Source organism: Trichechus manatus, unplaced genomic scaffold (assembly GCF_000243295.1).
Source record: "Trichechus manatus latirostris isolate Lorelei unplaced genomic scaffold, TriManLat1.0 scaffold00127, whole genome shotgun sequence".
Lineage (NCBI taxonomy): Eukaryota > Metazoa > Chordata > Mammalia > Sirenia > Trichechidae > Trichechus > Trichechus manatus.
Window position 1 is genome coordinate 7,419,557 of NW_004444063.1, and position 15,333 is coordinate 7,434,889.

Here is a 15,333-nt window from a genome sequence, read left to right on the forward strand (position 1 = left end):
ATCCTGCAAAACTCTCGTTCAAATATGATGGTGAAATTAGGTCATTTCCAGATAAACAGAAATTAAGGGAATATATAAAAACCAAACCAAACTTACAAGACTTATTAAAGGGAGTCCTTTGATCTGAGAACAAACAATATCAGACCACAGGCTGAACATAGGACACAGGATTGTACTAGCCAGATACCGACCTAGGAAATGAACTCTTAAAGACTATGCAAAACCAAAAGAATTACAACAGGGAACCAGAGAGGTTAATCTGTAAATGACAACAGCATCAGAACAATAAAAGAGGGAGTAAATGGTGTAGGTATAGAACCTTCTAATGGAGGGGAAGGCAGGGAAATACCAAGTAATAAGACTGGTTCAAATCTCGGAAGATAAGGGTAAATTTCAAGGTAACCACAAAGAGAGTTAACAAACCTGCTTATCAAATGAAGAAGCAAAACATAAAGTCTCAGTAAATACAAATCCTACGGAAACAAAAGAAATGAAAAAAAATCCACAAACAAAAGGAACTCAGCAAGGAGAGTAAGAGGAACAAAGAAAACGTCGGCTCTGGAATGTGTTTTTGCCATTGAGCTCAATTATCTGCTTCCTCCATGACAGGAGAGGTTCACTGTAATTAATCTGCCTCCAAGTGGCTGCCTTCTTGCCCTGAGAAATGGTAACACATCAGGGATTCAGTTGGTCTCTGCTGTTGGCAGATTGGACACCCAGCAGTAGCGTTAGCAGATGAGCCTCTGCATAGCCTCCATCTCTGCCACCGTGGCCACTTCATTCATGGGTCCATTGGGAAAGCACTGGGGTGGCTGGAAGAAGAGGCTGCCTGACATCCATAGAGCATGCCATTTTGTCTACCTGGTATTAACAGCCTCCTTTACAGTAGATGCCCTTTGGACATTTACATGGGATTCAAAGCCTGTGCCCATTCTGAGCGAGGTTCATCCACATACCTCTTCCTAGACTTCCTTGTCCCAAATCTTCCAATCTTGTTCAAGTCACCGACCATTCAACCAAGCCTTTAGTAATTGCCCATTGTATCCATTTAGATCAGTAATTCTGGCCATTTCTCATTCCAGACAAAGTAGACAACCAACTGTGCTGCTTTAAGTTCTACTCCCTAAAAGGATTTTCTTTCACTACTATCCTTCAGGGCTGTGAGTGGGGCTCTTCACTTTCGGGTGGTACCTGAATGTTGGGCAAATACAACTGTAAACCAGGCTCGAATTGTTTCTTCCTCAGTCAGCTGATCACAGAGAACTCCCCAGGTGGCCATTAGGTACAGATTGAGGGGGAGAGGCAATGCAGGAGTTGATGTGGAAGGAATCTGAGCCACCTGCTCATGCAACTTTCTCCGGACCTGCCTAAGCTTGGTCCATGTTGTTGTTAGGTGCTGTCGGGTCAGTTCCGACTCATAGCAACCCTTATGTACAACCAGATGAAACACTGCCCAGTCCTGCACCATCCGCACAATATTAGCTATGCTTGAGCCCATTGTTGTAGCCACTATGTCAGTCCATCTCTTTGAGGGTCTTCCTCTTTTTCGCGACCTTCTGCTTTACAAAGCGTGATGTCCTTGTCCTGGGACTGGTCTCTCCTGATAACATGTCCAAAGTGCGTGAGACGAAGTCTCTCCATCCTTGCTTCTAAGCAGCATTCTGGCTGTATTTCTTCCAAGACAGATTTGTTCATTTTCTGGCAGTTCGTGGTATATTCAGTATTCTTTGCCAATACCATAATTCAAAGGCATCAATTATTTGGTCTTCCTTATTCATTGTCCAGCTTTCGCATGCACGTGAGGGGATTGAAAACACCATGGCTTGGGTCAGGCGCACCTTAGTCCTCAAAGTGACATCTTTGCTTTTTAACACTCCAAAGAGGTCTTTTGCAGCAGATTTGCCTTATGCAATATGTTGTTTGATTTCTTGATTGCTACTTCCATGGACATTGATTGTATCATACAGTCATATATACCATGTTCACTTGATAATAGATTGCTATTGTGTATGTCCAGCCTTATGGATAGATAACCAGTTCATGACGGAACGTTCATGCTGCATAGTCTTCCATGCATATCCCATGGTTATGCATTCATCCTCTACTGAGACCCAATAGCAAGCCAGAAGTTGTTTCTCAAAAGTAGAATAGTGATTTGCAGAAGAGATCATAGATGTTCTCAGACATCGTAGAGGTCTGCATTGTGATTCTCCTCTTGTTGCTTACAAGAGGCTCTCTGGAGCATCTCTATTTGCCATGGATATGGATATGCTAGATTGTAAGGCCCAAGTGGTACAGTGGCTTATACTGTATCCTGAACTTGCTGGTTAGCCTTCTAGTGACTTATGGGTGATGGTAGATGAGTTGAAGTAGCACACTCAGATGTGATATATGTTACCTGCAAAATCCAGAAAGGCCAACTAAACAGTTGTACCTCTTTATTTTTGTGACAGGTGGTGTGAGGTGCAGCAACTTGCCTTTCACCTTAGAGAGGATATCTTGTAATTCCTCAAATCGTTGAACTCCCAGAAACTTTACTGAAGTGGCAGGCCCTTGAATTTTTGTGGGGTTTATCTCCTATACTCTAGTTTGCATATTTTCATAAGATATCTGAAGTACCCTCCCTTGTTTTATAATAAAATTTTATAGTGTAATTTAAAATAGTATATTTTACAATTTGTTATAAATAAAAGCTATACGGAAAATGAAGCTTGAAATTTAAATGTCTTGTTTTGAAATGAATTTAGTAACCTTTTTCCAAAATTGAGTTCACTTTTTTGTTGTCACAGTAAAACCTGACTTTAGCTCAAGAAAACAAGGATTTGGTTACATTTGATTTTTAAATAAAATTTAACTCATGTATTTATTTATTCAGACATTCATTGATACAGTAGATAAGCATTGATTGCTTGCCATATCTATATAAGACACTGATGTTTAGACAAAAAAATACTGGCTTAGGATGGATTGGGATGACTACTTCGTTTAAAAAGGTCCCCAGGATTGTGTGGCATGGAAGGGAAACTTTCTTGGGGAGGCAGTTCTGGAAATGAGCTCCACAGATATGCATGACTAACTAGGCAAAAAAGGACGGACCCACCATTTGAAATAGAATATCTTAAGCACTGAGGCATATGATTGATTCATTTAGAAAACATTGAGTACCTGCCATATGTCAGGCACTCTGCTAGTCACTGGGTTTGAGAAGGTGATAGGTAAATAGCATTGTCTGGTTTATCAAGAGAACATAATTTTTTTAAGTTAATTTTAACTTTTTTGACAAAGGAATAAATTCATACCATTAAAAAAATCCAAACAGTATAACAAGTCTACTTCAAGATACATTATTCTCACTTCTGTTCTTATCCACACCATTCAACCCACTGGCATAGATAATCAGCTACTCTTATTAAGATCTTGTATATCTTTTCAGTGGTTTTTTATATATATGTGAAGAAAAGCAACTGCATATTCTTATCTTTCACATTTCTGACCCAAATAGGAACATGGTATATACTACTCTGTGTACTGTGGTTTTAACTTTCTTTTATTGTGAAATATGGGAAAAGGTGCAGATAACATAAATGTACATGGTAATGAGTTAACTATACATTGAACATTTGTGTAATCACTACCAGATCAAGAAATTCAACATGGACAGCACCCTAGAAGCAGCCTGCATGCCTTTTCTCAAATCAACTCCCTTCCTTCTCCCCAAATATCACCATTTTCCTAGAATTTAATCACTGTTGCATGTTTGTAGAATTCTAGCACCTGGATGTGCACACATAAACAGTGTTGTTTGGTTTTGCTTACTTTTGAATTTAGTATGAATGTGATTATAATATTGTATTCTTTTGTGTATGGCTTTTTTTTTTTTTTTTTTGGGCTAAATCATCAGTGTTGTTGCATGGAGTTATAGTTAATTAATTCTTATTGCTGTAGTAGTTCATTGTATGTTGTTAGGTGCCATCGAATAGGTTCCGACTTATAGTGACCCTGTGTACAACAGAACGAAACACTGCCCAGTCCTGCCCCATCCTCACAATTGTTATTATGCTTGAGCCCTTTATTGGCACCACTGTATTGGTGTATCTTGTTGAGGGTCTTCCTCTTTTTCACCGACCCTCTACTTTACCAAGCATAGTGTCCTTCTCCAGGGACTGATCCCTCCTGATAGCATGTCCAAAGTATGTGAGACGAAGTCTTGCCATCCTTACTTCTAAGGAGCATTCCGCCTGTACTTGTTATCAGACAAATTTTTTGGTTCTTCTGGGAGTCCATGGTATGTACAGTATTCTTTGCCAACACCGTAATTCAAAGACATCAATTCTTCCTCGTTCTTTCTTATTTATTGTCTAGTTTTCACATGCATATGAGGCGATTGAAGACACCATGGTTTGAGTCAGGTGCACCTTAGTCCCTGAAGTGGTGTCTTTGCTTGTTAACACTCCAAAGAGGCCGTTTGCAGCAAATTTGCCTAATGCAATGCGTCTTTTGATTTCTTGACTGCTACTTCCATGGGCATTAGTTGTGGATCCAAGTAAAATGAAATCCTCGACAACTTCAATATTTTCTCCATTTATCATGATATTGCTTTTTGGTATAGTTGTGAGGATTTTTGTTTTCTTTATATTGAGATGTAATCCATACTGAGGGCTGTGGTCTTTGATCTTCACCAGTAAGTGCTTCAAGTCCTCTTCATTTTCAGCAGGCAAGGTTGGGTCATCTGCATATCGCAGATTGTTAATGAGTCTTCCTCCAGTTCTGGTGCCCCGTTCTTCTTCATATAGTCCAGCTTCTCAGATTGTTTGCTCAGCATACAGATTGAATAAGTACGATGAACGGATGCAACCCTGACACTCACCTTTCCTGACCTTAAACCACACAGCATCCCCTTGTTCTGTTCAAATGACTGCCTCTTTATCTGTGTACAGCTTCTTCATGGGCACAATTAAGTGTTCTGGAATTCACGTTCTTCACAATGTTATCTGTAATTTGTTATGATTCGCACAGTCGAATGCCTTTGCAAAGTCAGTAAGACACAGGTAAACATCTTTCTGGTATTCTCTGCTTTCAGCCAGGATCCATCTGACACCAGCAATGATACCCCTTGTTCCACGTCTTCTGAATGCAGCTTGAATTTCTGGCAGTTCCCTGTCAATGTGCTGCTACAACTGCTTTTGAATGATCTTCAGCAAACGTTCATTGTATAGTTGACGGCTGTGAACATTTTTGTACATTTGGCACATATGTGCTTGCCTGTCTGTTGGATATACCTAAGAAGAAGCTGTTGACTTACAGTGTGTGTGTATATACTTAGTTTTAATTGCTAATTACAGTTTGTAATTACCTGTACCACTCTGATGTACCACTGTGTGGTGAGAACGTTCCCATTGTTCCATATGCTCACCAACACTTAGTATTGTCAGTCTTTATATTTTTTTTTGTCTTTTGTTTCAGTCATTCTGTTGACTATATATTAGTTTCTCATTATAGTTTGTATTGGGTTTTTTTTTTGTTGTTATTGAGATGTGGAAATTCTTTGCATATTCTGAATATGAATCCTTACTGGTTATTTTTGTTGCAACTTTTTCCTCACTCTGTCATTTGTCTGTCACTCTCAGTAATGTCTTTGGATGAACCATAAGTTCTTAATGCTAGTGTAGAGCAATTCAACAGTCTTTTCCTTTGTGTCTTCTTTTATTACAGCAAAAAATGTATATAACAGAACATTTGCCAATTCAACATTTTTTACATGTACAATCGTTTATGTCTTCTTTATGTAGGAAATATTTCCATACCCTGAGGTCATGAAGATATTTTCCTTTATTACGTTCTACAACATTTCTTGTTTTCGTTTCACGTTTATATCTACAGTCTACCTGGAATGATTTTGGGATATGGTATAACATTGTTTAACTTTCTTCATGGCTACCTGTATGAATGGAGCCCTCGTGACACAGTGGTATTGACCTTTACCCACTTTCATGCAGTGCTACCTTTTTCATAAATCAAATATCCATATAAGTTTGTGCCTATCTCTGAGTTCCAAATCTGTTCCATTTGATTTCCTGTCTACCCCTGCTTGAATACCACACTGCCTTAATTACTGTAATTTTATAATGAGCCTAGATGTTTAATGGAACAAATCCTGTCACCTTGTTGTTCATGAGGGTCTTGTCTGTTCTTGGTTTTATTTATGTAAATTTTAGAATCACTTCGTCAAGTTCAGCTTGTAAAACAGGAACCTATTTAGATTTTTTGGAACTTTTTTCAATACTTTTTTAAAATTAGGGTATAATTTACATGCCATAGAAGCCATATGTTTTGAGTGTATAATTTAATAATTTAATAAGTCTTGACAAATGCATATATTGTGTAACCAGTACCTCAATCAAGATGTAGAAAATTTCCATGACGTTGAAAGTTCTCTTTTCTCCCAATTTTTCACCCCTTTGCTAATTTCTTTTGCTCTGTAATACCATTGGTTGTTGTTGTTTTGTTCTTGACTTTAATGTAAATGAAATCACAGAATAAGTACTCTTTTGTGTCTGGCTTGTCTCACTTGCCATGGTGTTTTTGAGGTTCATACATGTTGTTATCACTAGTTTGTTTCTTTTTATTATTGAGTATTATTCCATTGTATGGATATACTACAATTTGTTGATCTGTTCACCTGGTGGTGGATTTTTTTTTTTTTTCTCCTTAGTTCTTAGCTATTGTAAGTACACCTGCTATGAACAAATGTTTTATAGATATGTTGTTTGTTTCTCTTGGTTAAATACCTAGGAGTGATGGGCTTACTGGGTCATAGAATAGGTAAATGTTTGATATCATGAGAAACTACCAAACTGTTCCACAGTGATTGTACCATTTCAGATTTCTACCAGCAATGTTCTAGTTTCTAGTTGTTCTTTATACTCACCAACATATGGTATTGTCAGTCTTTTTGGTTTAGCTATTCTAGTCAGTGTGAAGTGGTTTTAATTTTCATTTTACTGGTAAATAAAGATTTGGAGCACTTTTCCTTCTTATTGGCCTTTTCTTTGGTGAAGTGTCTAAGTCTTTTGCCTTATATTAAGTTGGGTTGTTTGTCTTATTGTGATTGATTTGTGGGAATCTTTAACATATTTAGGATTCAAGCCATTTGTAAGGCATACGACTTGCAAACATTTTATCCCATTATTTGGATTGCTTTTTTATTTTCTTACTTCTCTCTCTCTCTCTCTTTTATCCCCTACATTTTTATTAAGGTATAATTGGCATACATAAACCGCACATATTCAAAGTGTGCAATTTAATAAGTTCTGTTATATGTCTACACTCATAAAACCATCACTGCAATATAGATAATGAACATATCCATCATCCCCAAAACTTTTCTCATGCTGCTTTGTAAACCTTCTTTGTTGTTCTTCCCCATTCCTTTCCTTGGTCCCTAAGCAACTTCTGATTTTTTGGTCACTGTAGATTAGTTTATATTTTCTGGAATTTTATATAAATGGGAACATTTTTATTGTGGTAAAATGTATATAACAAGTCCAGGGACAAGGACTGGAAGGCAGAAGGGGACAGGAAAGCTGGTGATAGGGAACCCAAGATTGGGTAAGGACAGTGTTGACGTGTAGTAGGGTTGTTAACCATTGTCTTAGGGCAACATGTGTACTGTTTAATGAGAAACTATTTTGTTCTGTAAACCTTCATCTAAAGTGAGAATAGCAGCACAACTGGAAGAACGTAATCGATGTCACTGAACTGTGCATGTAGAAATTTTTGAAATGGTGTATCTTTGACTATGTGTATTTTTACCAAGAAAAAAGAAAGGTCAAGAAGGGAGAGATTTGACATGTCGTGGGGTTGTTAACCAATGTCATAAAACAATATGTGTACTGATTGTTTAATGAGAAACTATTTGTTCTGTAAACCTTCACTTAAAGTACGATAAAAGTTATAACATAAAAAAGTATGTGTATATATATATATATATATATATATATATGGATATATATGTAAAACAAAACATTTTCCATTTCAGCCATTGTTAAGTGTACAATTCAGTGACATTAATTGCATTCTTCATGTTGTGTGACCATCACTACTATCCATTTCCAAATGATTTTCATCACTGTGAACAGAAACTCAGTACCCCTTAAGTAATAACTTTTCTCTGTTTCTCCCCTTACCCCATACACGCTGGTAACCACTAATAAACTGTTGTCTTTATGCATATGCCTATTCTAGATACTTCTTGTGAGATCATATAATATTTGTTCTTTTGTGCCTGACTTAATTTATTCGGCATAGTGTTTTCAAGGTGCATCCATGTAGTATGTATCACATCTTCAGTTCTCTTTATGATTGTATAAGATTCCATTGTATGACTATACCACATTTTGTTTATCCGTTCATCTGTTAACGGACGCTTGGGTTGTTTGGTAAGGTCAGTCTGTTTTAAATAACATTCTAATAAGTTTGTGGCGGTATCAGATTGTGCTTTAAATTTGCATTTTCTGAAAGGAATGATGGTGAGCATCTTTTCATGTGCTTGTTATTCATGTTTTGTGAAGTGTCTCTCTGAATCTTTTTTGGTAGGGTTGTTTAAGTTTTTATTTTTGAGTTTCAGAACTTCTTTATATATAGTCTGTATAAATCCTTTAACAGATAAGTGATTTGCAAATATATTTTCTCCTGGTCTGTGATTTGTGTTTTCATTCTGTTAACAATGTCTTCTAAAGATCAAAAGTATTTAATTTTTGTGAAGTACAATTTATCACTTTTTTTCTTTGATAGATTGTGCTTTTGGTATCATATGTAAGAAATCTTTGACTAACCCAAGGTCACAAAGAATTTTTAGTCATGAAATCATGCAGTAAGAGTTTTCAAACTTTGTCAAAATTGTTTTCGTTCTTTATAGTTCCATATGAATTTTGGAATCAGTCTGTTAATTAAAAAAAAAAAAGCCTGTTGGGATTTGATTGGAATTGTATTGAATCTATAGACCAACCTTGGGAGTACAGACATCTAAACAATTGATACTTTTTACCAATGAACGTGTACATCTCTCCATTTATTTAGATCTTTAAGTTGTCAGCAGTGTTTTATAGTCTTCACTATAAAGGTGTTGCATATATTGATCTTGTATCCCGCCACCTTACTAAGTTCACTTTCTATTCTAATAGCTTTTTATAATTTAGGATTTTCTACATAAATGATCTTGCCATCTGTGAATAAAGACAGAGAAAACCAACAAAATTGTTAAACCTTGAGTTAGAATGACCATAAAAAAAAAGAAAACATACTTACCAAAATAAGGCATGCAAGAGTGGGCATTACTATCCTACAGAAAATAAAAGTATTATAAGAGAATTTTATGAGCAATTTTATACCAGCAAATTAAGGAAAATGTTACAAAGACACAGATTACCAAAACTGGCTCAAAAAGAAATAGAAACTTTGAATACACTCAAAAAAATTAAATGAGTAGTTAAATATATTCCCACAAAGTAAAGTGTAGGCCCAGATGGCTCTACTGATGAAAATTTTCAAATATTTCAAATATTTAAGGAAGCATTGTTACAGATCCTATACCAGCTTATTGTGGAGAATAGGACAGGGATATGGCCTAATTCTGTGAGGCCAGTATTAGCCTGATAGCAAAGCCAGACAAAGACATTACAAGAAAAGCAAACTAAAGACCATTATCCCTCATGAACACAGCATGCAGAAATCATTAAGAAAATAATAGCAAACTAATTCCAGGAATGTGTTAAAAGTATTACATACCATAACCAAGTTGGAGTTATCCCAGGAATGCAAAGTTGGTTTAGCATCTATAAATCAATTAATACAATATACTGTATGAATAAAATAATGTACAGAATCCACACAGTCATTTCAATAAACACAGAAAAAGCATTGGACAAAATCAGAAACTCATTTATGATGAAAGTTTTGAACAAACTAGACATTCAGAAGAGAACTTCCTAACCCTGATATAAGGCATGTATAAAAATGCTTATATGTGGAGAATTTTTATAGTTTTAATTTATTCACTTATATCTCTAATACATTTCTAGTTAATTTTTGTATGTAGTATTAAGATTAAAGTTCAGTTTTTTGTCCATATGAATATCTGGTTGTTCCAGCACCATTTGTAGAAATGATTATCTTTTCCACATTTACCTTGGCACCTTTGCCAAAAATCAGTTATCACAGGTCTCCTTTTATTATCTCTGTCCTGTTCCGTTGGTCTGTAAGTTGATCCTTTCCCAGTGCCACGTCATCTTAAGTACTGTATGTAGCTTTATGTCTTGAAATCTGGTCTGATAGTATAAGTACTCCAACTTGGTTCTTGATTATCAAAATTGTTTTAGCTAATTTAGGTTCTTCATATTTTTGGGGTAAATTTTAGAATTTGTCAGTTTGTACAAGGTACCTTTCTAGGATTTTTATTGTCATTGCATTGAGTCTGTACAAAAATTTAGAAAGAATTGCCATCTTAGTTATCTAGTGCTGCTGTAACAGAAATACCACAAGTGGGATGGCTTTAACAAACAAAAGTTTATTCTCTCACAGTTTAGGAGGCTAAAATTCTGAATTCAGGGTGCCAGCTCCAGGGGAAGACTTTCTCTCTGTTGTCTCTGGGGCGTAAGGTCCTTGTCCTCATTCTTCCCTGGGTCTAGGGGCTTCTCAGCACAGGGACCTCAGGTCCAAAGGACACGCTCCTCTTCCAGTTCTTCATTCTTGGGGGCAGTAGGTCCCTCTCCTCTGTGTTTACTTGTCTCTTTTAAATCTCAAAAGAGATTGACTTAAGATACAACCTAATCCTGTAGTTGAGTCCTGCCTCAATAACCTATCTCTAATCCTGTCTCATTAACATTATAGATGTCAGGATTTACAGCACATAGGATAATCACATCAGATAACAAAAACAGTGAACAGTCACACAGTACTGGGAATAATGGCCTAGCCAAGTTGGCGCACATTTTTGGGGACACATTTCAATCTATAACACCATCTTAACAATACTGAGTCTTCCAATTCATGAATAGAATATGTGTATTTTTTATTTAGGTCTTTTCAGATTTCTCTAAGCACTGTTTTGTAGTTTTCAGTGTAGCAGTCTATACATATATTTTAATAGATTTATCTCTTAGGCATTGTATATCTTATTTTTAATGGGATTTAATTTTTTTCTGATTGTTACTGATATACAATAAAACAATTTATTATGGGATATCGAGCTTGTCTCCTGCAATCTTGCTAAATTCATGTATTTCTGGTAGCTTTTTTGTAGAATTATTAGGATTTACTTTATAAATAATGATGCCATCTGCAGTTGAAGCATTTATCCTGCCTTTTTTGTATAAACTCAAATAGTTGCTATGGGAGATTTTTTTCATTATATTAGTATTCCAGCTAATAAATTCAGTAGGAATGATAGAATTGTGAAATGGCTATTTCAGTAGCCCTAATGGCAGTTTGTATCTAGGCACTGATCAAAAATGGATGCTAAAACTAATAGATGAAAGATTGAAAGGAGATGTTATAATGGGTAGATCAAATTGACAGTCTTAAGTCACTTATCAGTTTTATTGCTACTGAAAAATGGGACAACCAGACATTATGTGTCTTGTTATGTAATATGATAGAACATTCTGTAAGCCTTTTATATCATTTGTTCTTCTCTTCATCATGTTCATGTTTATCTCTTTGTTCTCTGGCATATAGAGCATATTTATAAAATTAACTGCTTTAATGTCCCTGTCTGTTGATGCCCTCACTTCTGACAGTTCTGAGTCTGTTTCTGTTTATTGACTTTTCTCTTGGTTATGGATTATATTTTCCTGTTTCTTTGTATGTTTGTGTTTTGTGTTATTTTGTTTTGTTATTGGATGTTGAACATTGTGAATTTTGTTATTGGGTTCCAGCTTTTGTTGTATCGTATTGGACTTTGTTCTGACATGCAGTTTAGCTAATTGGAATCCGTTTGGTCATTTTGAGCCTTACCTTTTATATTTGACCTAGTCCAGTGCTGTCTTTAGTGTAGGGTTAATTTATCACATTACTAAGGAAATCCATTTCTGAGAACTCTCCCCAGTACTTATGTGTTATGTGATCTTTCCACTTTGACTCTTAGATTCAAGACTTAATTCCATCCGTGTGTGAGGTCATAGAAATGCTTTCTAGTGATCCTTTCGCCAGCTTTGGGTTGGTTTGCTCTCACGTATTCACATATCTGTACTCATCCAAGGACTCATGGGGAACTTTCTGGAGATCTCCAGAGCATGTATGCACACTGTGTGTGTGTCTGTGTGTATCTGCCTCTCTTTCTCTGCAGCTTCTTCCTTCTTTCTGATACTCTGTCCTGCAAATTCTAATCATCTTCTCCTCCATCACTCTCTTTCTCTTCAACTCAGTGAGATTGCCAGGCTCTGTTAGACGTCTCTTTTCCTGTACTGTTGTGTAGAAATTGCCTATATCTAATAAAATGAAGTATTGTAGGAGTCATCTTAGTCTTTTTGTTCCCTGTCTCAGGGACTCAAGCCCTGTCCTGTCTGTTTTTCAGTGTCTTGAAACTGTTGTTACGTATATTTTGTCTAGTTTTTTAGTTTTTTTCAGGTGGGAGAATAAGCCCAGTCCCTGGTATTCCCTCTTTTTTTTTTTAATTGTACTTCAGGTGAAGGCTTACAGAACAAATAATTTCTCATGAAACAGTAGTACACATATTGTTTTATGACATTGGTTAACAACCCCACAACATGTCAACCCTCTCCCTCTTGAAGCCAAATTTTCCAAATTGGTTTTTAATTTTTTTATGTATTAAGTGATGTAAGAGTTTGTTTGGGAAAACACAAACCAAAAATCGAGTTCTACAGAACACTTTTTAAAAAATACAAAAATGCTGTTTTTTTAATTTGTACAAAAGTAATTTTACACAGATTGTGATTAGGATTTTGTTATAAACTAATATTTATATGTAACCTTATATGTTGTAGAAAATTGATACTTTTAGAATAGTGAGCCTTTCCATAAAGATGCATGCTATGTCACTGCCTTTATCCCAACTTTATTTTCAGTCCATCGATAAAATTATATAATTTTCTTTATTAATGACTTTTGTATTTGTTAAGTTTATTTTTGGTATTTTATGTTTTGTTTGTATTATCAGTGACTTTTTTCCTGTTTGGTTATTTTTAAAATAATATTTTATATTATTTGTATATTTATTTTGTAATTGACCATGGGAGTAAATTGTCGTTTATTGTAATATTTTAGGTTGCTTTAAGATTGCTTTAAAGTGCACTGTGCATACTAAGTATGTTAACCATTTGTTTCTCATATAATTGGCAAATAATTTTCTATTTCCCCCCTTTTTTTAATTCAGTTAATCTTTTTAAGTGATAATGTATCAGTCTTTTCCTCTATAATTGCTCCCTTTTTTTGATTTGCTTAGAAATCGTTTTCCCAGACCAAGAATATAGAAATGCTCACATTTTCTTTTAGTATTGATCCAGCTTTAAGTTTTGCCAAAGAGGTAGTCGGTGGCTCCAACATTATTTTTTATTTTTGTTGTTGTTATCTCTTCTTACGTTTTTCAGTGTGAACATTTAAAAAAATTTTGATGTCTTTTGTTTAAAACCTCTCCCAAAAGATTATGTTACTTCCATAAAATGTGCATAATTGTGGTATCATTCTTTATAAGTGTGTTTTTCCTTTATTTAAACATATACTGACAAGATGTTCAAAATTTGAGATTAGGCACGTATCTCTTATAACTGGTTTCTGGGACACTTAAAGGCAAAAGCTTTTAAAGAATTTTTACACAACTGTATTGAAATCAGTTATATCTGGGCAATTAAGAGGACTTTTTTTTTAGTAAATCTTATTTTTTTAATGTAAGTGACAGGATGAGAATTTCTTGGTTAACATATAGGTTTTTGTTGTTTTCCTGTGTTGGTATTTTATTTATAACCTTTGCTAAAGAAATTTTTTTTTTGTTTTTATAGTTTTGGTAAGCAGTTCGGAGGAAAAAGAGGATGTGATTGTCTTGTATTAGAGCCTTCAGAAATGATTGTGGTAAGAACTTTAAAGAATGCTGAATTGTTTTATGATATACTTCAATTTCAACTTTAAATGTAGTAGGTTTTCAACACTTAAGGAGATTTCATTACTATGGCCTTTCAAAGATTTTTTTCAGAACTGCATGTCAAATTGAAGTGTACATTTTCATCTCCTCCAGAGTTTTTCTGATCCTTGAAAGAATTTGAAACATAATACAGTTATACATAACATCTTCCAAATTTGGTCATTCTTTTGCTTTTCCCACCAGAACAGTAAATTAAAGGCTTTGAAAAGGGACTGTGATTTTTCAAGTGTTTTCTCATTTTTCTATTCAATTCAGTTAATTCTTTAGCCATTCACAGGCTGTTCCCTGGTAAGAAGGAATGAGAAGGGTAAAGAAAAATAAAGAAACACAAAATTAGATTTAAGTAAGAAATGGCCCAACTCATACCTGTCAATAATTAGAATGTAAATGGACTAAATGCACCAATAAAGAGACAGAGAGTGGCAGAATGGATAAAAAAACACAATCCATCTATATGCTGCCTACAAGAGACACCTTAGACTCAAAGACAGAAACAAACTAAAACTCAAAGGATGGAAAAAAATCTATCAAGCAAACAACAATCAAAAAAGAGCGGTAGTGGCAATATTAATCTCTGACAAAACAGACTTTAAAGAAAAATCCATCACAGAGGATAAGGAAGAACACTATATAACAGTTAAAGGGTCAGTACACCAGGAGGACATGACCATAATAAATATTTACGCACCCAACAACAGGGCTCCAAATTACATAAAACAAACTCTAACAGCATCGAAAAGAAAAATAGCTCCACAGTAGTAGTAGGAGACTTCAACACACCACTTTCGGTAAAGGACAGAACATCTAGAAAGAAGCTCAGTAAAGACACAGAAGATCTAAGTGCCACAGTCAGCCAACTTAATCTCATAGACATATACAGAACACTCCACCCAACAGCTGCCAAGTATACTTTCTTTTCCAACACACATGGAACATTCTTCAGAACAGACCACATATTAGGCCACAAAGCAAGCCTTAACAGAATCCAAAGCATCAAAATATTACAAAATGTCTCTTCTACCCATAAAGCCATGAAAATAGAAATCAATAACAGAAAAAGCAGGGAAAAAAAATCAAATACATGGAAACTGAACAATACCTTGCTCAAAAACTACAGGGTTGTAGAAGAAATCAAGGACGGGATAAAGAAATTCATGGACTCAAATGAGAATGAAAATACA

At 35.3% G+C, this 15,333-nt stretch overlaps 1 protein-coding gene across 6 annotated transcripts in view; it reads left to right on the plus strand.

Moving 5' to 3' along the window:
* The window catches only part of RAPGEF6 (Rap guanine nucleotide exchange factor 6), a 266,914-nt gene that overhangs the window by 79,037 nt on the left and 172,544 nt on the right, over nt 1-15,333 (plus strand). For all 6 annotated transcript variants that reach the window (XM_004384759.2, XM_023739016.1, XM_023739009.1 and 3 more), the window contains one exon: nt 14,013-14,082. In XM_004384759.2, the coding sequence (XP_004384816.1) occupies nt 14,013-14,082 (70 nt within the window). The remainder of the gene's footprint in view (nt 1-14,012; nt 14,083-15,333) is intronic.